Source organism: Chanodichthys erythropterus, chromosome 21 (genome assembly GCF_024489055.1).
Source record: "Chanodichthys erythropterus isolate Z2021 chromosome 21, ASM2448905v1, whole genome shotgun sequence".
NCBI classification, from domain to species: domain Eukaryota; kingdom Metazoa; phylum Chordata; class Actinopteri; order Cypriniformes; family Xenocyprididae; genus Chanodichthys; species Chanodichthys erythropterus.
The window spans coordinates 25,330,101-25,355,908 of record NC_090241.1 but is presented as its reverse complement, the minus strand read 5'-3'; the positions used below and the strand labels follow the sequence as shown (position 1 = coordinate 25,355,908).

The 25,808-nt window shown below is 40.8% G+C and overlaps 1 protein-coding gene across 7 annotated transcripts; it reads left to right on the top strand.

Annotated features, from left to right (window-relative positions):
• Positions 1 to 864: 864 nt before the first annotated feature.
• hdac7b (histone deacetylase 7b) lies at positions 865 to 25,684 on the top strand. Of its 7 annotated transcripts, XM_067373856.1 has the most exons (21): positions 865 to 1,062; positions 1,144 to 1,201; positions 2,848 to 2,950; positions 3,402 to 3,465; positions 5,207 to 5,304; positions 5,426 to 5,542; positions 5,684 to 5,784; positions 6,146 to 6,260; positions 6,344 to 6,513; positions 6,594 to 6,879; positions 11,499 to 11,632; positions 11,721 to 11,906; positions 11,986 to 12,041; positions 12,549 to 12,636; positions 21,029 to 21,148; positions 21,283 to 21,380; positions 21,830 to 21,948; positions 22,700 to 22,833; positions 22,917 to 23,001; positions 23,089 to 23,227; positions 24,905 to 25,684. In XM_067373856.1, exons 3-21 carry the CDS (start codon positions 2,848 to 2,850, stop codon positions 24,948 to 24,950), a joined length of 2,259 nt encoding a protein of 752 aa, XP_067229957.1. In that variant the 5' UTR covers positions 865 to 1,062; positions 1,144 to 1,201; the 3' UTR covers positions 24,951 to 25,684. The 7 variants fall into 7 exon arrangements, 6 of the variants coding, with proteins under 6 accessions (XP_067229957.1, XP_067229958.1, XP_067229959.1 ...); XR_010893449.1 differs by having other exon boundaries at positions 865 to 1,201; positions 22,917 to 22,985; XM_067373857.1 differs by having other exon boundaries at positions 865 to 1,201; positions 5,207 to 5,295.
• The last annotated feature ends 124 nt before the right edge of the window (positions 25,685 to 25,808 follow it).

Below are 25,808 nucleotides of genomic sequence, written 5' to 3'. Positions count from 1 at the left end.
TTGTAACCTTCTAAGCAAATTTTTTTTACAATATGTTTGGTTGTAAGGGAGACCGGGGCTGTGTTTTTCAAAAGCATCATGAGCTAAGTTGATCGTAGAGACCATTGGTGCCAATGCTTCTACAATCTAGGCTTTTAAGAAATGCAGCCCAGGATGGTTGCAACACTTTTTGTCTAATTGCAATTTGCAAATAATAATGGACAGTGAATGGATGAAAAGAATGACAGTCAAAAGGTTGACTGCATTTGGGTGCGTTTGTGAGTTCCAGATTTTTGAAAATGTCTTCATAAATACAATAAAACAAGTCGCCGTGAGGGCATTTGAAGTGGTCCTCACTATATGAGAAGTTCCTAAATTAGCCAAAGCATGTTTTGCATTAAATCTTCTTATATCAACAGGTTTGTGTGGGTTTGTGCTTAGCCAATGTCAGAACTTCTGTGCAGTATATATAAGCCATTGTGCCTATGAGATGTACTCATATAATGGAACCAACATGTTTGTGTTTTGCTTGACATTTTGGGACAACTAATCCATGTTACAATTATCACTGTGGTCCCTCCTGTTGTAAATCATCTTATGGATCTTATATAATTAGCGATTTGGTAAAAAAAAAAAAAAAAATTAATTAATTGCTTGTATTGTACCTCAATTTTTTTTCTCACTTGAATGTCTTTAGACTTTCCATCCCAGAATAACCTTTTACTGTACATTAGATGGTAAGTGTGGCACCAGATAATAGCGTGTGCCCTGCCTTCCTTATCTTTCAAATACACACTCTTCCTTTACGTGACTCTGGGGGTAAACCATTATGCATGCTACATTGTGGTTATTGCAAACATTTAAGATATCCATCATTTGCATGCACAGCTTAGGGATTCTAAATGAAATGATCGATAGATTTGTTATAGAGAGAAGCAAACAACTGTTGATGTAGTGAGAAGAGAGGAAGCTCAACAGGAGGGGCTTCAGAGTTGGCAGTGTGAACATAAATGTAACTAGATATCACTCAGCGAAATCACACCTTTGGAGCTCGCTGTAGTTGAGGGCTAGTGTCGCCTGCAGGTGGTTTGAATTCAGATCTGCTTTTCATTCTGTGAAGTGGCCAACCAGAGAGTGCAAATGCATGTTATGTGTCATTTTTAGATGAGCACTTGATGCCTGGAAACATATTAGAGGTGGAAAAGCTATGTAGACGTGACAGGTAAGAGATCTACATGTGTTTAAACTTTATTTGCTTTGTTCAGTTACCATATAGACTACTGAAATTTTGCACTATGAGCTGCTACTTCACATGCTTCCTGTAGCTTAATAGGTCAAATAAAATGACATCTGTGATCAAAGATTGAAGTGTAATGTAGCATTCCATTTTGGATGTAACTATTGGTCAGTTTACAAAAAAGAAACGTTGAGTCTTTTTGAGTATGATTATTTGGTTTCTTTAGTGTAGAATTAGCGGTCATCATGACTAGCAAAAAAAATATACACACAAGCATGGCAATCACCTCGCCTGCTATTTATGTGCATGACTTCACAAATGCTTGAAAGCCTTAAAGTGCGAGTTTTGCACTTGTTGGTCCTTCAGCTGGTTTTGTTCATTCTTAAATCATAATGGATGAATAAATAAAAGATTTTAAGCTGCAAAAATCAACCAGAACTTTTGGAAGTTAGACTTTAAGATTGTTCTGCATTGGGATGATTTTGTCATCTTGACTGAAAAAGAGCCATATAGGTCAGGCAAATTGTAGGATGAGAATAGCATACCATACTTGCATAAATCACCCCTAAATCAGACAAACAATTCTAATTTTAGCTTCAGGAAGTGGATGGGTTTCTTCAATGTGCGTTTTAATAGAGCACTTCCTCGTCAGCTGGAGGGTTACCATAGTGATCCAGCCCAGATTGAGTGCAACATGGTTTCTGCGGTAGCTTACAACGAAATGGTAATGATGTTTCGGTATGTGTTGAGTTCATAAAAAAAAAAAACTACATAGAAGGACACTACAGAAACTGAAAAGTGAGAAGACATTTAATGTCTTCTTACATTAGGGGAACTGTTGTGAACTAATTTTAACTGTATTGTTTTTTGTTTTGTTTTGGGGTGGGGGTTGGGGGGTAAAGTAAGCCCTTCATTGCTGAACCCATTGGAGTAAGGAGGGTTGTGATACTTTTTGGCTAAAAAACTGTAACTCAGTAACTTTTTTTGCACCATTCTCTGAAACAAGTTGGTTTGAAATCTTTATCTCTTCATTCAAAAATGTAATTATTAAGAGATATTTAATTGATAAATAAAATAGACTCATTAAACAAACATAACAGACTATGTGTTTGTGTTACTTGCAATCACGGTTGTTAAATGTCAGCTTATACACTGGCAAAAAATATGAGAAAGTTTTTATACATCGTCCCATTTTGTGCATTCTACATTACATTTAATTCAATTTAATTAAAGTAAATGTAATATCTGAGTAAAAGTTATATTCTGTTTCTGACACACAAACAATGCAATTATTATTTCTTATAATAAATCATAATTAGTGGCATTTTGTGAGAAGGATCTTTGTTCATTTCTGCTTCAGTCAAATGCATGCATTTGGGATGCTTCATGTCCAGGTAGTGGCATTGAAACATATGATAATAATCCACTTGCAACATCCGAATCTTATTTAACAAACTTTATACAGTTACATTTGTGATATAGATATTATCTTCATAGACCCCCACTGTTAAAGCCCCTGGTTAGCATGCATACTGCAGTGTAATTTTGGAACTCTGCAGCCTGCTCTGGAACCATTGGAATACAATATTCCAGTTTCAGAACTGATATTCTGTCTCATCCTCATTACACAGATGTCTCAACATCCACACAGGAAACTGGAGAGAGGGAGGGAGAGCGCACAAGTGGGAAAACAGCAATTTAAACAGCCTTTGAATAAAAAGAAGAGTGAAGAGAGTATGCTTGTTTTGTTTGTTTTTTTTTTTTGTTTTTTTACATATAATACTTTTTTATTGTATTACAGTGTCAGAAATTAACTTTTGTTGTTGTTAAGGATTGATATTTGGCTGGATTTGGCCTTGGATTGATTTTCAGGGGCATTTTTTACTTTATATAACAGTGGGTTGTCCATTTATAGCCAAAACTAATTAAATAGCAGCTGAAATGCTTACTACAGTGTCTGAAATCATATGGGCCTAGAATAGATTATTATGAAATTTTTCAAATGTCAGATAAACAAACACTGGAGTTCACCATACAGCGTTTTTTGCTCTGACATTTCACGTTTTAATATAACACTTTAATATCTGCATTTTTCACCAAGACGTTAATTTCTGACCCTGTTGTATGGTGTTTCTAAAAACAATTCCCTGGTCTGGTCTGATTTGATGATTGTTGTGATTGGCAGGTGCCGTTGCCAGTCCCTGGGTGAAACAAATTCTAAATCAGCATATTCGTAAAAAGCTGCAAAGGTTACAAACAATAAAAACCTGCCCTTACTGTCACCTTACTCCTTACTGTGGTCAGAAATATTGGTCCCCTTGGTAAATATGAGCAGAGGCGGCTGTGAAAATAAATCTGCATTGTTTATCTTTTTGATCTTTCATTCAGAAAAAAATCACAAAAATCTAAATTTTCATTGAAGTTTAGAACAAAACAAAAAAAATGCGGGAAAAAATCTCATTATGAAATAGATGTTTTTCTCTAATACACATTGGCCACAATTAGGCCCCCTTTTTTCAATACTTTTTGCAACCTCCATTTGCCAAGATAACAGCTCTGAGTCTTCTCCTAATGAGGTTGAAGATCACCTCACTTATTTTCTATAGGATTCAGGTCAGCAGACTGGGATGGCCATGGCAGAACTTTTATTCTGTGCTCAGTGACCAGTTTTTGTGATGATTTTGATGTTTGTTTTGGATCGTCTTGATGGAAGATCCAACCTCATCCCATTATAAGATTTCTAGCAGGGCAGTCAGGTTTTGATTTTTTATCTTTTGGTATTTTATCGAATCCATGGTGCCATTTATCTGAACAAGATGTCCAGGTGCTCTGGCAGAAAAATAGAAAAATTTTCAGTTTCATCTGACCATAGAACCCTGTCCCGTTTGAAATTCCAGTAATGTCTGGCAACTGAATATGCTGGAGTTTGTTTTTGGATGAGAGCAGAGGATTTCTTTTTTTTTTTCTTGAAACCCTCCCAAACAACTTGTGGTGATGTATTTGTTGTTTAACTTTTATATGATGTTTGATATATTTGTTTTGAGGGTTTCTGACCCCAATACTCAACTAATTTCTGCAATTCTTCAGCTGTGATCCTTGGAGAGACTTTGGCCACTCAAACTATGCTCCTCACCGCGCATTAAGACAATATAGACACGTCCTCTTCCAGGCAGATTTGTAACATTTCCAGTTGATTGGAAATAATTATTGCCCTGATGTTGGACATTTTAATGTTATTTTCTTACAGCCAATTTTATTATTATTATTATTATTATTTTGTAAAGCTCAACAATCTTTTGCTGCACAAAGTTTTGACATGAAACTCTAGGTGGCACAAGCTGATAGGTCTGATAACTCGATCTTCTTGGAATCATATCATTCTCTATAGGATACAGATGATATAGCCAATGAGCTTGCTGCTCAGCCTTCAAATACTTGGTCAGCATTTGCTGTAGCAGTTTCCAAGGCCATACATATCAACATTGTCATATCCATTACCATGCCAAACACTTCAAGAGTTGGCATGACAGAATTATATTCTTTGGTGAATATTGTGATGGATTATTAACAGAATTTGGCCTTTGTGTTACCATACATTTATACTCCTGTGAAACAGGAGGTCATGGCTGGACAATTTCATGTTCCTAGTCACCCTGGTGTGCTAAAAAAAAAAAAAGTAAATATAAATGGGAATATACTATTTTTACTCATCAGAATTTCTAGGGGTGCTATTAATTGTGGCCAACATGTATTGGGAAAAAACATTTCATAATGTAGTTTCCCCCTACTTTCAATTGTTTCACTTAAGTGAAATGTTAGATTTTTGTTAGATTTGAATGAAAGATCAAAACAATGCAGATTTTTTTCACAGCTGTCTTTGCTCATATTTAATAAGGGGGTCCATAATTCTGACATCAACTGTATATATATATATATATAGGTTGCATTTTAATCATGGAATTGGAGTTTGTTTTCTTTTTTTCTGTTCAGGGAATCTGGAAGTCAAGATCCACACCAGCTGTGTGCATCCGATATACCAGATACTTATTTTGAGGAGGAAAGTCCGTTAAGAAGAACAGGTGACACATGTACACATTCACACAAACATTTGAGCTTCAAATAAGCAAAAATCAAAGAGCTTTTTTACCTCCCTAAAAATTATATAATGAATGTAGTCTTAAATTTGTGTGTGTGCATGTTTGTGACAAGCCTCAGAGCCAATTCTGAAGCTGCGACCAAAGAGAAGTGTAAACTCAAGACAGAACCCCCTGCTGCGTAAAACCAGTGCGCCCCCTGCTGTCAGAGCATCTGACAGCATCTCTATGGGTGTGTGTATTGCTGTTCAATACTGTCATATTTTTCATTTCTATTATATATAAAAAAGCAAAGATATAATACATTTTGCAGTGAATATTGTTGTAATTTTGCTTCATGATTCTGTAGTGACCAGCTGTTTGCATTTTGTAGTGCTATCTTCCAGTTCTGTTTCAGCGTTTAAGAGAAGTTCATCACCAAATAAAAGGATGAGCCGTCAAGAGCCACAAACCTGTAGTGCATCACCACACAAGGTCTGTCACTGGTTCCAAAATAATTCATCTTTAATTGTTGTAAAGCTGCATAACAATTCTTTTTTAAATTGAAGGAAAACTTTTATTAAAGTTTATAGAAATGAATATTAAATATATTTTATATTTTAAAATGTAATTTATTCCTCTTATGGCAAAGTTGAATTTTCAGCAATCATTACTCCACACTTCAGAGTCACATGATCCTTCTGAAATCATTCTATGCTAATTTGGTGATCATGAAACATTTCTTATTATTATCAGTGTTGAAAAAAGTTCAGCATTGACCCAAATTTTTGAACAGTAACTTTAGTAGGTAATGCTACGCTAAGCCCGCACCTGCTGATTTTAGCTATTTCCTCAGGGTGAATCTCTACACATTGACATTCAGAACCACATCTTATGGTCTAGATGTCCTGCCCCTGTTTTTCAGCCACTGCACACACAAGTCTTTACCTTGCATCCACATTTTCTTACAGGTAACACACACACTCACTGATCTTAAGAGCAAAAAATCAGTGTAAAGAAATGGTTTGTGTAATTTGCACTTTCTCTCCCACAGTTCCTGAGCAATGGGCGGTGATGCCTCATAGGCCTTTGTGCAAATCCCAGTCGGCACCTTCTCATATACAGCATTATACGCACATACACACTCAGACTCTTATGTTTCCACACCACATGTACCATCAGCAGTTGCCACAGGAGACATTCCAGCACCGCACTCCAAAAAAGGTGAGACAAATGCACTTTTTTTTTTTTTTTTGCATGCAAACACACAGAGTTCTTTTTCACACGCCTTATCTCTTTGTAAGGTACCCGTTCGCTCAGTGTGGCCCGTATCTCCTGGAGAACTGGCAACGGACAGAGAAGAAGCAAGAGAGGCAGTGCACATTCCATCTCAATCCCAGCTTGATAACTGTGGTAGTAATCAATTGGGAGAACAGCACAGTGGAGAATATCGGGATTGGCGAAACAAAAAATATCACCGGAACCTTACACGTGTACATTCCTCTCCAGGCACTTTTGACGGAAGGCTGCCTTCACATTTAACCTCACCTCTGGCCCGGCATGTCAGGAGCAAACCAAACTACACCACAGGTAGGAGGAAAGAGCATGTCACAACAGAACATCTGCTTAATTCTGGAAAATGTCCTAGAAAAAATAATTTTGGGTGTTTAAAATCGAAACATATTTCACATACAAAAAATAAATATATAAATGTTTTTGCATAATTTAAAGGTCACTAATCAAATAAGTAAATTTGTGTCATTGAGCATGTGAATTCCTTTGTACAGATGGTCAGATGTTCTAGCTTCCATTGAAGCACAAGATTAGCAAGATTTAGACAAACTTGTGATCATGCAGCTCAAGCACTACTGTCATAAAAAAGGGTGACATGCTAACTACCAAACATTATATTCTAAGTACTAAAAGTTAAAGGAACAGTCCACTTTTTTTGAAAATAGGCTAATTTTTTAGGCTAAGTTTTAGTGCAATGATATTACGCAGCGTCTCTCTCACAAACGTCTCCATGGTTGCAAGGCACGTTCCCTGTGCAAGCAGGGGCTCACAGGCGCTGCGTAATATCATTGCACTGCTGCACCCATGGAACGGCAGCAAAGTTCCTTGATTATTACGCCGGAATGAGAGTATAGTTCCTAGCCATATCAGCCTAGAAAATCACAACTTTTTATTTTCCCTCGGTCTTAGTACACGATTTCACTACAGAAGAGTCAAGTTTTAAATAGGAAAAATATCAAAACTCTTTGGTCATTTTTAAGCGCAATGCTAACGGTCTAATCAGATTCAATGAACTATGCTAAGCTTTGCTAAAAGTGGTACCGCCAGAACCGGAGATCGGCTGAATGGATTCAAAAACGGTAAAACTCAACTGTTTAACTCTAGGGGAGGTGGAAAATTAGCCTATTTTCAAAAAAAGTGGAGTGTTCCTTTAATATTAAAGTGTAAGTTTGCCAGTTTTCAACCCGCTTTGTATTGTTACAATGTCAGTAGTATATGTAAATGAATAAAGTTTACCCTTTATTTGTGTTACCTTTAACCGCTCCAGGTCTTTTGCGAAAACTACAGACTAATACTTCCACATTTTTGTATCCCTGCCTACGAACAGTTGGATCAACAAAACAGCTATTGTCAGAGTAGGTTTATCATTAAAAATTGTATCGTAATTTGTCTACTCTTTAAACAGCATTATGGTAAAAATGGAACAGTAGCGAAACAGCTTTCTTACCTGTACGCGACAATGTTTTGCATAGCGGGGTTGGGCAGAAGGTGCAGCTTGTTCCTTTTCTTCCGAATTAACTGATGGAATGGGCTCAAACACTGTGTTAGTAGTCATCCAGTTTGAAATGATGACTCCAAACATGGAGGTTAATCAGATTTTCCATTGCGGCATTCTCTCCAAATTTACGATCCTTCTTTGGAAACTGAAAATAACAGTAACACCCACTAAACATTTAATCTTTGAATTCACCCGGGAACAATACCTGTTTACACCATTGTGACTAAAAGTTTGCTAAGAAGTATTTCCTTCTCAAGCAAGGCAGTATTTGGGCCTTATCATACAGCCGGCTCAATGCGGCGCCAGGCGTGACGCAAGTGTTTTTTGCTAGTTTTTTCAGCCCAATGCAGTTATCATTTTCACTTTCTGCACAAAGAAATAGTAAATGCACTTGCACCCATTTGTGTGCCCATGGGTGTGCTGGTCTGAAAACGAGGTGTTTTTAGGTTCATTGTTGGCACGTTACTATTTTGAGGCAACTGAAAACGCTGGGCATGCCAACCATTTTTCTCGTCCTTAAACTAGCAAAAGTGAATTCAGACACGCCTTAACTGACTTGCACCGTGCACTTTAGACCATGCACTTAGATCGGTAAAATAGGGCCCTTTCACTCTAGTCAATCCTGTTTGACCCTCTCAAGCCTATTCACAGGGTCTGCGTAACAATCAAAAACAGGGCCAATGACCATATCCCAAAAATCAAAAATCAAAATATGCCATTCCCATACCTAAAATACATATTTTATAGTCACTGTTATGCAAATAGAAAACCACTATATTGTAGGGTTTATAAACATAGCTCAGAAGCTCCCAGTGGGCCTCCTTCACAAAACTTTTAGCACAGTTTCATCATTGTAATAATATAAAATATTTAATTAACCCTTTGATGCACAACATGGGTCAAAAATGACCCGGCTGAGTTTTTATTTTCTATATCTTTGCAAGAAATTATTTTAATCATTCAGTATTCCAGATATTCCTCAATTAACTTGTTTTTGATCATCACAAATCCTCATTTTAATTTTTTCTTTCTTACTTTTTTAATAAAAATCATTTTTGTATCACTACCCTTCTAATGCGCAACATGGGTCAAAAATGACCCGTATTCATTTCCTATGTAATTTCAATCATGGTTGAGTGTTTCTTTGCTGAATCTTTAAAAGAAATGTATTTTATCATTCATTTATTCCAGGTATTCCTTAAATATCTTGTTTTTGATTGTAAAAAATCATTATGTTCATTTTTTCTTTCTTACTTTATAAACAAACACAGTTTTTGTCTGTCTACATCAATTTTACACACATGGGTCAAAAATGACCCGTATTCATTTCCTATGTAATTTCAGTCATGACTGAGTGTTTCTTCGCTGAATCTTTGAAAGAAATTTATTTTATCATTTATTTATTTCAGGTATTACTTAAATATCTTGTTTTTGATTTTCTACAAATAATTATGTTTATTTTTCTTTCTTACTTTATAAACAAACACAGTTTCTACATCAATTTTACACACATGGGTCAAAAATGACCCATATAGAAATCTTTAAGATTTGCAAATTTTTGCAAGTAGGAACATATTTACTGCAGACAACTGTTCATCTGCCACACATTTTACATCTTAACTAGGCTACTTTTGTATATTTGATGGATGTAAGTCTTATTATATTTAATATATTAGGCTATATATTTCATAATTTTTAATTTTTTGTCATAAATCGATGCAATTGGTCATCCTTTATGTCTGTCAGCGTTCCTGAAATGTAACAGTTTTGGACAAATACAAAAGTGACCCGAATTAGTTATTTTCTATATCGCATATATTACAATAAATTAATTTTATCATTCATTATTCCATCTATTACTCAATAACCAAATCCTTATTTTAATTTTTCCTTTCTTTTTGAATGAATTTTTTTGAATGTGTGTGTCATTACCTTTCTAAAGGCCAACGTATACTTCACTTTTTATGTGTACGTGAGGGTCAGCATACAGATTTTTGTAACTTTTTATAATTTCCAGCGGATTTCTGTAACTGTGTATGTGCAACCCTGCACATACACATTTAAATTGCGTTTGACTGTTCGCAAAGTACACTTTCAGCTTTTTTTACAGTGATGTCATCATCCACCTCAGTTCTGTTGAGGACCAGCCATTAACACTCTAGATAAAGAAATTCAAAATCACTGTTGATCGATACACTTATTATATATTTTCCCTGTTGGACAGAAACCTTGTTCAAAACTGTTACTTTTCAGGAACACTGATAGATGTAAAAGGTGACCAGTAGCATTGGTTTATGACAAAAAATACAAATTATGAAATATAATATACAGCCTATTATATGAAATATAATATGTCTTTCATCCATCAAATATACAAAAGCAGCCATGTTGAGACATGAAATGTGTGGCGGATGAACAGTTGTCTGCAGTAAATATGTTCCTTCTTGCGAAAATTTGCAAAGGTTTCTATATGGGTAATTTTTGACCCATGTGTGTAAAATTGATGTAGAAATACAAAACCTGTGTTTGTTTATGAAAAAAAGAAAGAAAAAATAAACACAATGATTTGTTAAAATCAAAAACAAGATATTTAAGGAATACCTGGAATAAATAAATGGCAAAATACATTTCTTTCAAAGATTCAGCGAAGAAACACTTAGTCATGACTGAAATTACATAGGAAATGAATACGGGTCATTTTTGACCCATGTGTGTAAAATTGATGTAGAAACTGTGTTTGTTTATAAAGTAAGAAAGAAAAATAAACATAATTATTTGTAGAAAATCAAAAACAAGATATTTAAGTAATACCTGAAATAAATAAATGATAAAATAAATTTCTTTCAAAGATTCAGCGAAGAAACACTCAGTCATGACTGAAATTACATAGGAAATGAATACGGGTCATTTTTGACCCATGTGTGTAAAATTGATGTAGACAGACAAAAACTGTGTTTGTTTATAAAGTAAGAAAGAAAAAATGAACATAATGATTTTTGTCAATCAAAAACAAGATATTTAAGGAATACCTGGAATAAATTAACGATAAAATACATTTCTTTCAAAGATTCAGCAAAGAAACACTCAACCATGATTGAAATTACATAGGAAATGAATACGGGTCATTTTTGACCCATGTTGCGCAGTAGAAGGGGTTTTCATAGCTTGTGCATCAAAGGGTTAAAAGCATTTTAGTAAAATATAATTTAATATAATAAGGTATTTTATGTGTGTGTGTGTGTGTCCTCACTTATATTGTGAAATACATTGATTGGTCCTCACTATTTTTTTCTCAGCCAAAAGAGGTTTTTATTTAAATCTAATGATGTTTCTGTGATGGGTAGCTTTATGAGTAGGGGTTGGGTTAGGTGACCTCACTAAGACAGCAAAGCAAACCTGTGTGTGTGTGTGTGTGTAGGTTTGGTGTATGACTTTCAGATGCTGAATCATGAGTGTGACTGTGGAGATATCAGCTTTCACCGGGAACATGATGACAGAATTACAAGTATCTGGTCAAGATTGCAACAGTGTGGCCTCAGGGATCGGTGTAAGGTAAGTAATGATGAACTAATCATATAGCTGTAACTATTATTGCAGTGGTGAGAAGTTACATTCATGTGTGTGTGTACTTGTGTTTTAGTGGGTTAAAGGCAGGCTGGCCACTTTTGAGGAACTACTGTCAGTTCATTCAGCACAACATATTTTTCATTATACTGGGCCCTCAAAAACAAAATCTTCAAATAATTTCTGCAGTACAGCAGCACGGAAGATGGCAGTCGGCGGTGTGATTGAGCTGGCTCTGCGTGTGGCTAGAGGAGAGTTAAGGGTGAGTTTCCTATTGTCCAAAATTCCTTCTCCTATAACCACAAAGATTCTCACTCCTTGTTTTGCTGACTCATCCTTAGAATGGTTTTGCTGTGGTCACACCTCCAGGACACCATGCATCACATTGTCAAACATAGTGAGTTTTTAAAGTCATGAAATGGTGTTGACAGCATATTTTGCATAAAGTATAAAACATACACTACCATTCAGAAATTTGGGGTCGGTATGATTTAGAAAAAAAAGAAATGCATAAATTTATTCTGCAATGATACGTTGAAATGATCAAAATTCAAATATAAAGTAACTTTTATATTGTTACAAAAATCTTTTTTATACATATTCTGTATATTAGGCAGAACAGTTATTTTAAATTGCAGAGATATTTCACAGTATTACTGTTTTACTGTATTTTTGATCAAATAAATGCAGCCTTGATGTGCAAAAGATCAAAAACATTAAAGCGTCTTACCTGACCCCAAACTTTTGAATGGTAGCTTATGTAGGTCAATATCGCAGTATATTACTATGTATTGTTTGGAGGTTTTTTAATCATGTACATCAATGAAACTATCACAATAAGTACAGGAGGGTTTTTCATAAGTAACACTACAAAAATTGATCTCTCTCATTCTGTCTGTTACAGTGGTTCCAGCATGTTTAATTCTGTGGCCATTGCTGCTAAACAGCTTCAGGACCGATTGAAGGTTAAAAAGATCCTAATAGTAGATTGGGTAAGACACACAAAAACACAGTATTTGCCTTTGTGGATTTATTTCCACACTTACTCATATTTCCACTTACTGATAAAGGGTGTCTGACCATGAGATTTTAGATTTTAGGTTAGAATTTATATAATTGTAAAGATAGTGTATATTTTTGGTACTGTGCATAATCAGGATTTCTTTTAAACCTAAAGGGTTAGTTCACCCAAAATGAAAATTATGTCATTAATGACACCCTCATGTCGTTCCAAACCCATAAGACCTCCGTTCATCTTCAGAACACAGTTTAAGATATTTTAGATTTAGTCCGAGAGCTTTCTGTCCCTTCATTGAAAGTGTTTGTATGGTAGACTGTCCATGTCCAGAAAGGTAATAAAAACATCATCAAAGTTGTCCATGTGACGTCAGTGGGTTAATTAGAAGTTTTTGAAGCATCGAAAATACATTTTGGTCCAAAAATAACAAAAACTATGACTTTATTCAGCATTGTCTTCTCTTCCGGTTCTGTTGTCATTCCGGGTTCACGACTCCGCAGTGACAGTGCTGACGTGTTATCCGGTGCGCCCGAGCACCGTCTGAGGGAGACGCACGCTGTATTCAAGCTATTCTACATTGTTTGTATTTTGGTATTGCTATATTTTTTAAAATGGTGCATAAGTGTGCATGTCGTGGATGTCCTAATCGCCAAAAACAACGACGTAAAAGTGCATTACCAACGCCGACAGATGAAAGGATTCAATGGAATCAGTTCAATGGAATCAATTCAATGGAATCAATTCAATGGAAAGGATTCCGGAAGAGAAGACAATGCTGAATAAAGTCGTAGTTTTTGTTATTTTTGGACCAAAATGTATTTTCGATGCATCAAAAACTTCTAACTAACCCACTGATGTCACATGGACTACTTTAATGATGTTTTCATTACCTTTCTGGACATGGACAGTATACCGTACATACATTTTCAGTGGAGGGACAGATAGCTCTCGGACTAAATCTAAAATATCTTAAACTGTGTTCCGAAGATGAACGGAGATCTTACGGGTTTGGAACGACATGAGGGTGAGTCATTAATGACATCATTTTCATTTTTGGGTGAACTAACCCTTTAATTACTCACCCTTATGTTGTTCCAAACCCACAAGACTTTCGTTCATCTTCGAAATGCAAAGATCTTTTTGATGAAATTAGAGAGCTTTCTGTCATTCCATAGACAGTCTACGCAATTGAAACTGGGATGCTTCAAAAAGTTCATAAAGAGATCAGAAAACTAATCCATATGAATTGAGTGGTTTAGTCCAAATTTAGTAGTAACACACGAGAGCAAACCTCAATGGTTAGCATGTTGTTACTTTCTCCGCTTCGGCAATTCACAGTGGGGTGTAACAGCTCGTTAGTTCGCGTTCGGGCAATGATGAGTGGAACCAAGTTTACCAATATGCAATTTTACTGATTCTTGAAGGGTAAAGTTGTCAAGGTTACAGTTCACAATAACTCCTGGGTGGATCGACTTGAATAATCTAACAGAGAAACAACAGAGATTCTTCCTTTTTGCATGACACAGCGAGAAAATATTTTCATCACACGAGCACGCTTGATGTGAACTACATTACCCATGCTAAGGACTACAACACCCGTAAATAGTGGTCTTAAAGCGATATCGTCTCGGTTACATAGGTAACCCTCGTTCCCTGAAGGAGGGAACGGAGACGTACGTCGGACAGACCGACGAATAGGAATCTCGCTAGAGAGGCCAATCTACTTCGAGTGTAACTAAACAAGCCAATGCACATTGGCATGCAATCATATGCATCAGCTGCTTGCCTCGCAGCGCGGGTATATAATGAGCAGCAGGTGCGTTGCATCTTCAGGTTTTCGCTGAGGAGCCGAACCGAGCAGGCGGCAGCATCAGCAGGACAACGCCTGTGGCGACGGGACGTACGTCTCCGTTCCCTCCTTCAGGGAACGAGGGTTACCTATGTAACCGAGACGTTCCCATTCAGTCGGTCACGTTCGACGTACGTCGGACAGACCGACGAATAGAATCCCTACCAAGCGCCACAGGAGCTGCCCTCTTCCAGCGCTCTGACGTGAGCCACCTGAACCCCCTTGCCTAAGGACGGTGGGACCAGGCTCACGCAGAGAGGGTCAATCACTGTTGTTCCCAAAACCCACTCAGTGCGACAATTGGATAACGGCGGGAAAGCGTAGCCTTACATGCGATAAGGAACGCTGCGGAAGCCATATCCTTCCCCGAAGGAGTTATATGGATAAGTACATATGGACTAACCTTGTAGGTTGTACAACATATGGAAGAACTGGGGTGACTCCACTCGATGAGAGATGGGTTCTCCCAGAGGGAAAGACACGGGCTTCGTTTAGGAGCAGCCGTGGAAAAAGCCATATGGGATCCCCGTAGGGTCACACATATGGAACCCAGCCTAAATCCGGTTCTCAAGGATACAACGGAGTATAGGCCTGGCGCCAGGCACGCTCCGCCACGTCGGCTGCCGAAGGGTAACCGGAGGACTCAGCAGGGTCTGCCCGTAGGGACTCTCTGGAGAATAGAATGCGCATGTAGCGCAGCAAGCCGACACTAAGCCGGGGCCTCTCCGTGCCTCTGACCTGAGGCGAGAACACGGGAGGAGACCGGCTCGACACGAAAGGCTATAGTATCTAGCGAACGTGTTAGGTGTCGCCCAGCCCGCAGCTCTACAAATGTCTGTTAGCGAGGCGCCACGAGCCAGCGCCCAGGAGGATGCCACACCTCTCGTGGAGTGGGCATGCAACCTGAGCGGGCAGGGCACGCCCTGAGCTTGGTAAGCCAGGGCGATGGCATCCACTATCCAGTGGGCCATCCTCTGCTTGGAGACAGCCTTTCCCTTCTGCTGGCCTCCGTAACAGACAAAGAGCTGGTCTGAGGTCCTGAAGCTTCGAGTTCTGTCTAAGTACAGTCGCAAGGCGCGAACTGGACAGAGCAAAGCCAGGGCTGGGTCTGCCTCCTCCGAGGGCAGCGCTTGCAGGCTCACTACCTGGTCCCTGAAGGAGTGGTAGGAACCTTGGAGCACGTAGCCAGGCCGGGGTCTCAGTACCACGTGGCTGTCACCCGGCCCGAACTCTAGGCACGGTTCGTCGACCGAAAATGACTGCAGGTCCCCTACCCTCTTGATGGAGGCCAATGCCACCAGCAGCAAAGTCTTCATAGAGAGAATCTTTAAGTCTGCTGACAGCAAAGGCTCAAAGGGAGCAATCTGGAGTGCTCTGAGCACCAGAGTAAGGTCCCAGAGGGTATGGAGGGGGACGAGGAGGATTTAACCGTCTCGCCCCCTAAGGAACCTGATGACCAGGTCGTGCTGACCAACAGATTTGCCATCTATGTGGTCGTGGTAAGCGGATATGGCAGCAGTATGGACTTTGAGGGTGGAGGGGGGACAGCCTACGCTTCAACCCTTGCTGCAAGAAGGAAAGCACGACTCCGATCGAGCATCTTCGGGGGTCTTCTCGACGAGAAGAACACCACTCGACGAACAGGTTCCACTTCGAGGCGTAAGCACGTCTCGTAGACAGTGCACGTGCCGAAGTGATGGTGTTAAGTACCTCAGGGGGTAAGTCACCTAGAACCTCCGCGTCCCGTCCAGGGACCAGACATGGAGTTTCCAGAGGTCTGGACGCGGGTGCCAAAGAGTGCCCCGTCTCTGAGAGAGGAGGTCCTTCCTCAGAGGGATGGGCCAGGGAGGGGCTGTCGCGAGGAGTGAGAGTTCTGGGAACCAGGTCCGGTTGGGCCAGTAAGGCGCAACTAACAAGACCTGCTCCTCGTCCTCCCTGACTTTGCACAGGGTCTGTGCAAGTAGGCTCACTGGGGGAAACGCATATTTGCGCAGGCCCCGGGGCCAGCTGTGAGCCAGTGCATCTGTCCCGAGTGTTCCCTCGGTCAGAGAGTAAAACAACTGGCAGTGGGAGGTTTCTGGTGAGGCAAACAGGTCTACCTGAGCCTCTCCGAACTCTCTCCAGATCAGCTGAACCACCTGGGGGTGGAGTCGCCACTCTCCGGGCAGCGCAGCTCGTGATAGCTCGTCGGCCACACGGTTGAGCACACCGGGGACATGAATGGCGCGAGCGACCTCAGATGCTTCCGACTCCACAGGAGGAGATGGCGGGCGAGTTGCGACATGCGACGGGAGCGTAGACCACCTTGACGGTTGATGTACGCAACGGTCGCAGTGTTGTCCGTACGGACCAGTACATGCTTGCCCTGAAGCAGGCCTTTGAGGCGGCTCAGAGCAAGGCGTACTGCCAGCAACTCGAGGCAATTGATGTGCCAATGCAGATGGGGTCCCGTCCAAACCCCTGAGACTGCATGCCCGTTGTACGTGGCACCCCAGCCGGTGGCAGAAGCATCTGTGAAAACCACAGCATGCCGGGACACTTGTTCTAGGGGCACTCCTGCCCGAAGAAACAAAGGGTCCGACCACGGACTGAAGGTTCGGCGGCACTCCTGAGTGATTGGCACCCGGAACGTGCCGCGTTGCCACGCCCATCTCGGGACTCGGCCGTGAAGCCAGTGCTGAAGCGGTCTCATATGAAGCAGACCGAGCGGTGTTACAGCCGCTGCAGCCGCCATATGCCCCAGGAGCCTCTGAAAGAACTTCAGTGGGACCGCTGTCCTGCCATTGAACGTATTCAGGCAGTTCAACACCGACCGAGCACGTTCCTCTGTGAGGCGTGCTATCTGTTCGACCGAATCCAACTCCATACCGAGAAAAGAGATCCTCTGCACTGGGGCGAGTTTGCTCTTTTCCCAGTTGACCCGAAGCCCCAACTGGCTGAGGTGACTGAGCACCAAATCCCTGTGTTCGCACAACTGATCCCGAGACTGTGCTAGGATAAGCCAGTCGTCTAGATAGTTGAGAATGCGAACACCCTGTTCTCTCATGGGAACAAGGGCTCCCTCCACGACTTTCGTGAAGACGCGGGGAGACAGGGCCAGCCCGAAGGGTAGGACTCTGTACTGATATGCTTGACCTTCGAACGCGAATCTCAGGAATGGCCTGTGTCGCGGAAGAATCGAAACATGGAAGTACGCGTCCTTCAGGTCGATCGCTGCAAACCAATCTCGGGGACGGATGCACTCGAAAATGCGTTTCTGCGTGAGCATTTTGAACGGTAGCTTGTGAAGGCTCCGATTCAAAACTCGCAGGTCCAAGATCGGTCGTAACCCGCCGCTTTTCTTGGGTACAATGAAGTAGGGGCTGTAGAACCCCGACCTCAAATCGGCTGGAGGGACCGGCTCTATCGCGTCCTTCGCCAGTAGGACTGCGATCTCCGCACGCAGAACACGGGCAACTGCAACTTTCACTGTAGTTAAGAGGATGCCCCTGAACTTGGGGGGCGCCGGGCGGGCTGAATCGCATAGCCGAGCCTGATGGTCCGAAGGAGCCAGCGAGACGGACTGGGGAGCGCTAGCCAGGCTCCCAGAGACCGCGCAAGCGGCACCAAAGGGGACCACCGGCGTACCCGCCGCGGGGCAGCGAGGTGGAACGCAGGGACGCGGCCCGGGAGGCTCTCTGTGTGAGGCGGCCCGAAGCGGGGTCACAGTGTGCTGTGCAACACTTACCTGCTTCCACGGGTGGACAGAGGGAGCAGTCGAGGTTTTGCCTACCTGCTGCTCGCTGCTGTCCGCTGGCGACAGAGAAGAGGTGGATGAGAGTGGTGAGGTTCTAGCCCTCCCACTGCTCTCCGAGCCCTCTTCGGACCCGGAGATAGAGGAAACTGCTCTTTTATTGAAAATTTGGGTACCGCTGGCCGTTGAGCCAGCGGCGGCGGAACAAAAGGGGAAACAAAAGATTCTCCACCCGGCCCTCCTCCGGGGGAAGGAGCGGTGCGGTCACCACCTCCTGAAGAGCAGTCCCGTCCATCTCCGGGTCGCCCGTCCTAGGGCCGCGTGGACTTGGCCTTGCCACCCTTCTTCGTAGGGGGTGGCTGGACGGGCTGGGCACCCCGCCCGCGACCGGCTCCACGACGCCGCTTGGATGGAGGCTGCTGCTGCTGGGGCGTCGGAGCGGGGGCGGCTGCAGGGGGGCGCCCTCGGCGACGGGCAGTCTGAGGTGCCGCCGGCGGTGGAGGTGCAGCAGCTGACCGCCTCGGCAGGATGTGACTGATCGCCTCTGACTGCTTTTGTACAGCCGAGAACTGTTGGGCAAAGTTCTCGACCGCGTCGCCGAAGAGGCCGGTCTGGGACACGGGGGAATTAAGAAACCTGACTTTGTCGGTATCCCTCATGTCCGCAAGACACAGCCAGAGATGGCGTTCCTGGACCACCATGGTGGACATCGCACGACCCACTGACCGCGCCGTAACCTTCGTCGCTCGGAGCGCGAGGTCCGTTGCGGCACGAAGTTCTTGTAGAACTTGCGGATCGTGACCACCCTCGTGCAGGTCCTTCAGTGCCTTGGCCTGATGGACCTGCAACAACGCCATAGCGTGTAAGGCGGAAGCGGCTTCCCCACAGGCCTGATAAGCCTTGCCGGTAAGATCCGACGAGTACTTACAGGCCCGGGAAGGGAGAGACGGCTCCCCCCGCCAGGTGGAGTTAGGGCACAGTTGCATAACAACGGCCCGTTCCACAGGGGGTATGCGCGTATAACCCTTAGCCGCTCCACCATCAAGGGTGGTGAGGAGGAGGACCCACCGACACGGCTTCGGGCAGTAAAAGGTGCCGTCCACGTGCCAGTGAGCTCTTCATGCACCTCCGGGAAGAAAGGCACTGGGGTGGGGGGCTGAGAACCAGCCCTTGCCACCCCGAGATACCAATCATCCAACCTCGAGGGCTCGGGACACGGTGGAGGGTTCCACACGAGCCCGACCCTGTTGGCGGCCCGGGAAAGCATAGCCATCATTTCCGGGTCTGAATCGGGCACAGTCGTCACTCCCGAGGGAGGCAGCTGCGCCGAATCGTCATCCCCAGAAGCGTCAGGCTCACCCTCCGATGCAGCGATCGACATCCGGTCGTCTTGGGGAGCTCCGAAGGATACGGATGGTACACACCTCTGGGGTGGTCCACCGCGTTCCCCCGGCAGCTCTACTGGCTGCGGAGCGCAAGAGGGGTAAGGGTTCCTAGGGGGTTGGTTCCCCGAAGGAAACGCGCTCACCGTGATCCTCAAGTCACCAGCCCCGCCGCCCGAAGCAACCCTCTGAGGAGGATTGGAACGAGGCGTCGGGACCGGGACTCCACCCCTTTGCAGAAAGTGGAGTCTCGACCGCAGCTCCGCAACGGTCATCTTCCCACAATGGGTACATGACTCGTCCACAAACGCCGCCTCAGCGTGCCTTAAGCCCAAGCACGCGATACAGCGCTGGTGACCATCCCGAGGCGCCAGGTAACGACCGCATCCAGAAACACACAAGTAGAACGACATCTTTAAAAAGACGCGAACTACTCGTGTAAGCTCTTTCAAGGACTGACTCTTTTAGGTGCTGAAGCACGCAGGGGAAAAGCCGCTGCAGCACAGACAGGGAAATGTGCAGCCTGTTGTGTGCACTCTCCTTGAAGGCGCTCTCTTACCAGCTGTAATAACAGCTTTTTAGCGCTCTAGGCGCACCGTTTCACCAGCCGTTAGAACGGCCTTCACGCTGATTACAGCTTTTGCTCAAACAAAAAAGGCAAAGAAAAACAAAGGAGAAATCGGCCCCGCTGCTGCGCTGTCCGCCTGCACCGCAACCAAGAGACGTCTCGAAGAGCAGACTCGTTCACACTCGTGGTTTCAGTAGCTATCTTCTTCAGTGTTGAGAAGGTTTGGCTCCGAAGCGAAAAGCTGAAGATGCAACGCACCTGCTGCTCATTATATACCCGCGCTGCGAGGCAAGCAGCTGATGCATATGATTGCATGCCAATGTGCATTGGCTCGTTTAGTTACACTCGAAGTAGATTGGCCTCTCTAGCGAGATTCCTATTCGTCGGTCTGTCCGACGTACGTCGAACGTGACCGACTGAATGGGAACTCTTATTTCCCCTCTCCCGCAACAATGTGAATCAGTTTTCTGATCTCTTTATGAACTTTTTGAAGCGTCAAAGTGGAAGTCATGTAGCTGTCTAAACTCTCAGATTTCATCAAAAAGATCTTCATTTGCATTCTGAAGATGGAACGACATGAGGGTAATAAATGACAGAATTTTTGGGTGAACTAACCCTCTAAGTTTTAAGTTTCACCTGATTTCTGATCTCCTTCTTGCCTTCAACAATCATAATTTTTGTAATTTCATTTGCCGATGCTAGAGGCACAAAAATGACACACTTCACCTTCAATGTTTTTTTTTTTTTTTTTTTGTGTGTGTATGAATCAATAAAGTTCCCAAAAGGTTTCTGTTTTTAATAATTAATCATTGTACTTCTCTGCACGTTTGTCAGGATGTTCATCATGGTTATGGAACTGAGAAAATATTCTACACAGATCCTAGTGTCCTCTATATATCCCTGCATCGCTATGACAATGGTTCTTTCTTCCGTGGTACTGGAGAACCCACCAAGGTTAGTTTGTGTACATCCTTCTATGAAACTATAGAGTGTGTGTGTGTGTTTGATATTTGAGCAAAGCTGTGCATTCTTTAAGTGTCACACTGCTATGTCTGCATGAGAATTTAAGCTAAATGAATGTATTACAGGTAGGATCTGATAAAGGGGAAGGCTATAATGTAAATGTGGCGTGGTCAGGCGGACTCAGTCCTCCAATGGGAGATGCAGAATACCTTGCTGCATTCAGGTACTATACTATTCTGCAGTCATTTTAGTGTGTTTAGGGTCATTTAAGTCTCACATTAAAGGGATAGCTTGGCCAAAAAATGTAAATTCCGTCATCATTTACTCACACTGATGTCATTCCAAACCTGTATTAATTTCTTTCCGCAATTCCATCTGGTGCCACTATTAAAGGCATAGTCCAATGTTTTTTCCAAACCTGTATGTATTTCTTTTTTCCGATGAACACAAAAGATGATGTTTTGAAGAATGTCAGTAACCAAACAGTTGATGGACCCCACTGACATTTTTTTCTTTTCTTTTTTTCCATACTATGGAAGTTAGTCAACTGTTTGGTCACCCATATTCTTCAAAATATCTTAAGTAAATGATGACATCATTTTCATGTTTGGGTGAACTCTCCCTTTAAGTCTACATGAACTAATCAGTCAAATATTGTGTCTCTCTTTATAGAACCGTAGTTATGCCTATTGCTCAAGAGTTTTCCCCAGATGTGGTGTTGGTTTCAGCTGGTTTTGATGCTGCAAAGGGTCACTCAGATTCTCTGGGTGGATACATGGTCTCAGCAAAATGTATGTATTAAAAAAAATACAAGCTGTGTAGAGTTTGTGCCTACAATTTCCAAATGATATTGCAATATTTTTAAAATATATATTATTAAAATTGAATGATAATTACGTTATATTACTCACATTTTATTCCAATTTAGTTTGCTGTTAGCATGTTATTACATAGTACTCTAATAAGCATGAAGATACTTAGCACATATAAATACTGGGCGAAATGTTTTTTATATTACTTTATTGCGTTTTAAAAATGATTGAATCATATAAATCATTTGTATTGATAATTTTCAGTACTGAATAAAATATAATTTTATTTATAATCAAGATTTCATTTGGCTTTTTAGTTCACTAGGTTTTGCAAGAGCATTTAATTATATTATCTGAGCTTGAGAGTGTTTCTGCTTTGTCTGCAATTTCTTGCTCTGTAGGATTTTCCCTAAGAATAAAAATAATGGTCTTTAAAAAGCAGAAGAGCTTATCATGACTTTGCATTTTTGTTGGGATTCAAAAGTTATGGTCACATTATAGTCATGATTTAGCCAATGTCAGCTATCTTGAATGTGTCAAGTCATTACACATTAAACTGTTATATAGCAAGTCATTATAATGCCTCCAGAATCACAAAGAGGTTTTTGTAACTGATGACTAATGTGACTGATACCTCTACGGTGTGACATTTGTGTCGGTATGACGTGTGCCACTGACTGAATATGCAAATGATCATTTGATGATTTTGGTTTTATGCGATATGTGTCAGGTTTCGGATTCTTGACCCGGAAATTAATGGAATTGGCTGAAGGTCGAGTGGTGTTGGTGTTAGAGGGAGGTTATGACATCGCATCCCTCTGCGATGCATCTCAATCCTGTGTCAGTGCTCTGGTGGGAAATGAGGTGTGTGTGTGTTTACAGATTCCCACATGAACATGTTTAACACCTTGAGTATTGCATGAATTGAGTATTGCATGTTTTTGCAGCCCGAGCCTTTAGCTGAGGAGGAATTACAGAGGAATCCCTGTGCCAATGCAGTCGATTCCCTGGAGACGGTACTGCATGCTCAGAGTGAGAATCACTCAGTTTGTGTTGTTTATTTTTATTTTCTGTGCATGGTCTTGATGATCTTTTCATACTTCTCTCTGTCTCTCTCAGGCAGGTACTGGCGTTCAGCGAGGTCTATGCTGGACACTGTGTCTCTGTCTTATGTAAAAGCAGAGAGGAGATACTCGGCGGGCACTGAAGCTGCTTTAGTTCTGGGTGGCCTTAATATGACTGTTCCAAGAAGAAGCCGGTAAGTCAACAGTATAGACTACAACAGATGTAAAAATCCCACTCATTTTCTCTATAACAATAACTGTTATAGACAGACCTGCTGTGAGCTCCAAGGTTGTTAATCAAAGTATATGCTTTTTTTTTTTTTTTTTTTTTGAAGCCATCAGTTTGCATTACTATTATTATTTCAACTTATTTTTTAAAGAATTGTGTTTAATACCAGTGGAATTCCTGGTGAGAAACTACATCACCCAGGATTCTTCTAAAATATCCACCAATCAGAGTGTCACGATGAGCAAAAGAGCTCTACAGGGAACACCCTTTCCCATGAAGCACCACGATGGATGTAATCGAGTTGGCCTCTACCTACACTCTCAAAATAGCTAAATATTTGTATATATATACACACACACATATATATATATATATACGTACACTACCAATCAAAAATTTGGAAACATTACAATGTTTTATGTTTTTGAACAAAGTCTCTTATGCTCATTAAAGCTGCATTTATTTCATTATAAATACAGAAAAAAACTGTAATATTGTGAAATATTATTACGGTTTAAAATTATGGTTTTCTATTTTAATATACTTTAAAATATAATTTATGTCTGTGATGCAAAGCTGAATTTTCAGCATCATTTCTCCAGTCTTCAGTGTCACATTATCCTTCAGAAATCATTCTAATATGCTGATACTCAGTTAATATGAATGTTGATAACAGTTGTGTTGCTTAATATTTTTTTGGAACCTGTGATACTTTTTTCAGGATTAATTGATGAAAAGGTTAAAAAGAACAGCATTTATTCAAAATATAAATCTTTTCTTACAATCTAAATCTTTATTATCACTTTTTATCAATTTAACATATCCGTGCTGAATAAAAGTATTAATTTCTTTCAAAAAAAAAAGAAAGAAAAAAATTACTGACCCCAAACTTTTGCACAGTAGTGTAAATTGTTGCAAAAGATTTCTATTTTAAATACGTGCTGATATTTTTTTCACTTTTTATTCATCAAAGAATCCGGAAAAAGTATCACAGGTTATAAAATAATATTAAGCAGCACAACTGTTTCCAGCACTGATAATAAATCAGCATATTAGAATGATTTCTGAAGGATCATGTGACACTGGAGTAATGATGCTGATAATTCAGCTTTGCATCAAAGAAAAAAATTATATTTTAAAGTATATTAAAATAGAAAACAATAATTTTAAATTGTAAAAATATTTCACAATAATATTATTGTTTTTCTGTATTTATTATTATGAAATAAATGCAGCCTTAATGAGCATAAGAGACTTCGTTCAAAAACATTAAAAATAGTAATGTTTCCAAACTTTTGACTGGTAGTGTATATACACATATATAGACACTGAATTTAAAATATACTGCCAATGAATACGTTTATATTTCACCATTATTTTGTTGAATTTTCAAATACTTTTTTGCTTCAAAGTTTATGTGACTGGTTGGTTTTATTCACGGCTTATAACACTTTAACAAAAACTTTTTTTAAATCCCTATGGGAAAATATACTTCCGGAACCAATGAAAAAGTGGTTGTGCACTGTTGCTCTCTATAAGCTTTCTTTATTGGCATTTTGGACTAACATGGCTAGAGATATACTCAAACTAACAAAACTCTTGAATATATTGAGCTTGCTATTTCTCTGTGTCTGCTTTGTAGTTCCCCAAATGAGCCAACGGAGCATGATGAAGATGATTCAATGTAGAAGCCAGTATTACTCCTTTTCTAGGAGACTTCATTCCTCTCCAAGCAGAAGCTGGACATCCTGTGCTTTGACTGATTGAAGCTACTGTAATATTACTTGGATGACTGAAGTGTGTGAGACAGGAGACAATCCTTTGGAACTAAGAGGAACAACAGAACCTAACTGTCATAATCACATCTTGTGAGTGATTTACTCAAATGCTGACTCATTTTTTGATTTTGCAATTATAGCTTTCCCTCTGGGAAATGTCAAACAAGGATATTATACAGGCAGGAAGAGAAAATTTATGAGAAACATTAAGTGAATTGTTTTCACATCCATGATATAGATTTTTTTTTTTTGATCAAGTATATCACACTACCATTCAAATGGTCAGGGTCAGTTAGAGTTTTTTATTATTATTTATTTAATTCAAGGACACTTTAAGCTTTGTATTCATCAAATAATCCTGTAAAACAAAACAAAACAAAAAAATCCACAATTTTTTTTTTTAAACAGTACAACTTTTTTCAGCATTTTCAGTAATAAGTGTTTCTTGAGCAGCAAATCAGCATATTAGAATGATTCTTAAGGATCATGTGACAAGACTGAAGTAATGATGCTAAAAATTCAACTTTGCCATCACAGGAATAAATTACATTTAAAATTAAATTAATAGAAAACATTTTTTTTTTTTTAAATTGTAATAATATTTCACAGTATTACTGTTTTACTGTATTTTTGATCAAATAAATGCAGACTTGCTGAAAATGAAGCTTCTTTCAAAAACATTTAAAAAATCTTACTGACCCCAAACTTTTGAACAGTAGTGTAAATGGTTATTGTTTAAATGTGAAATGATAAATGACTACAATTTTA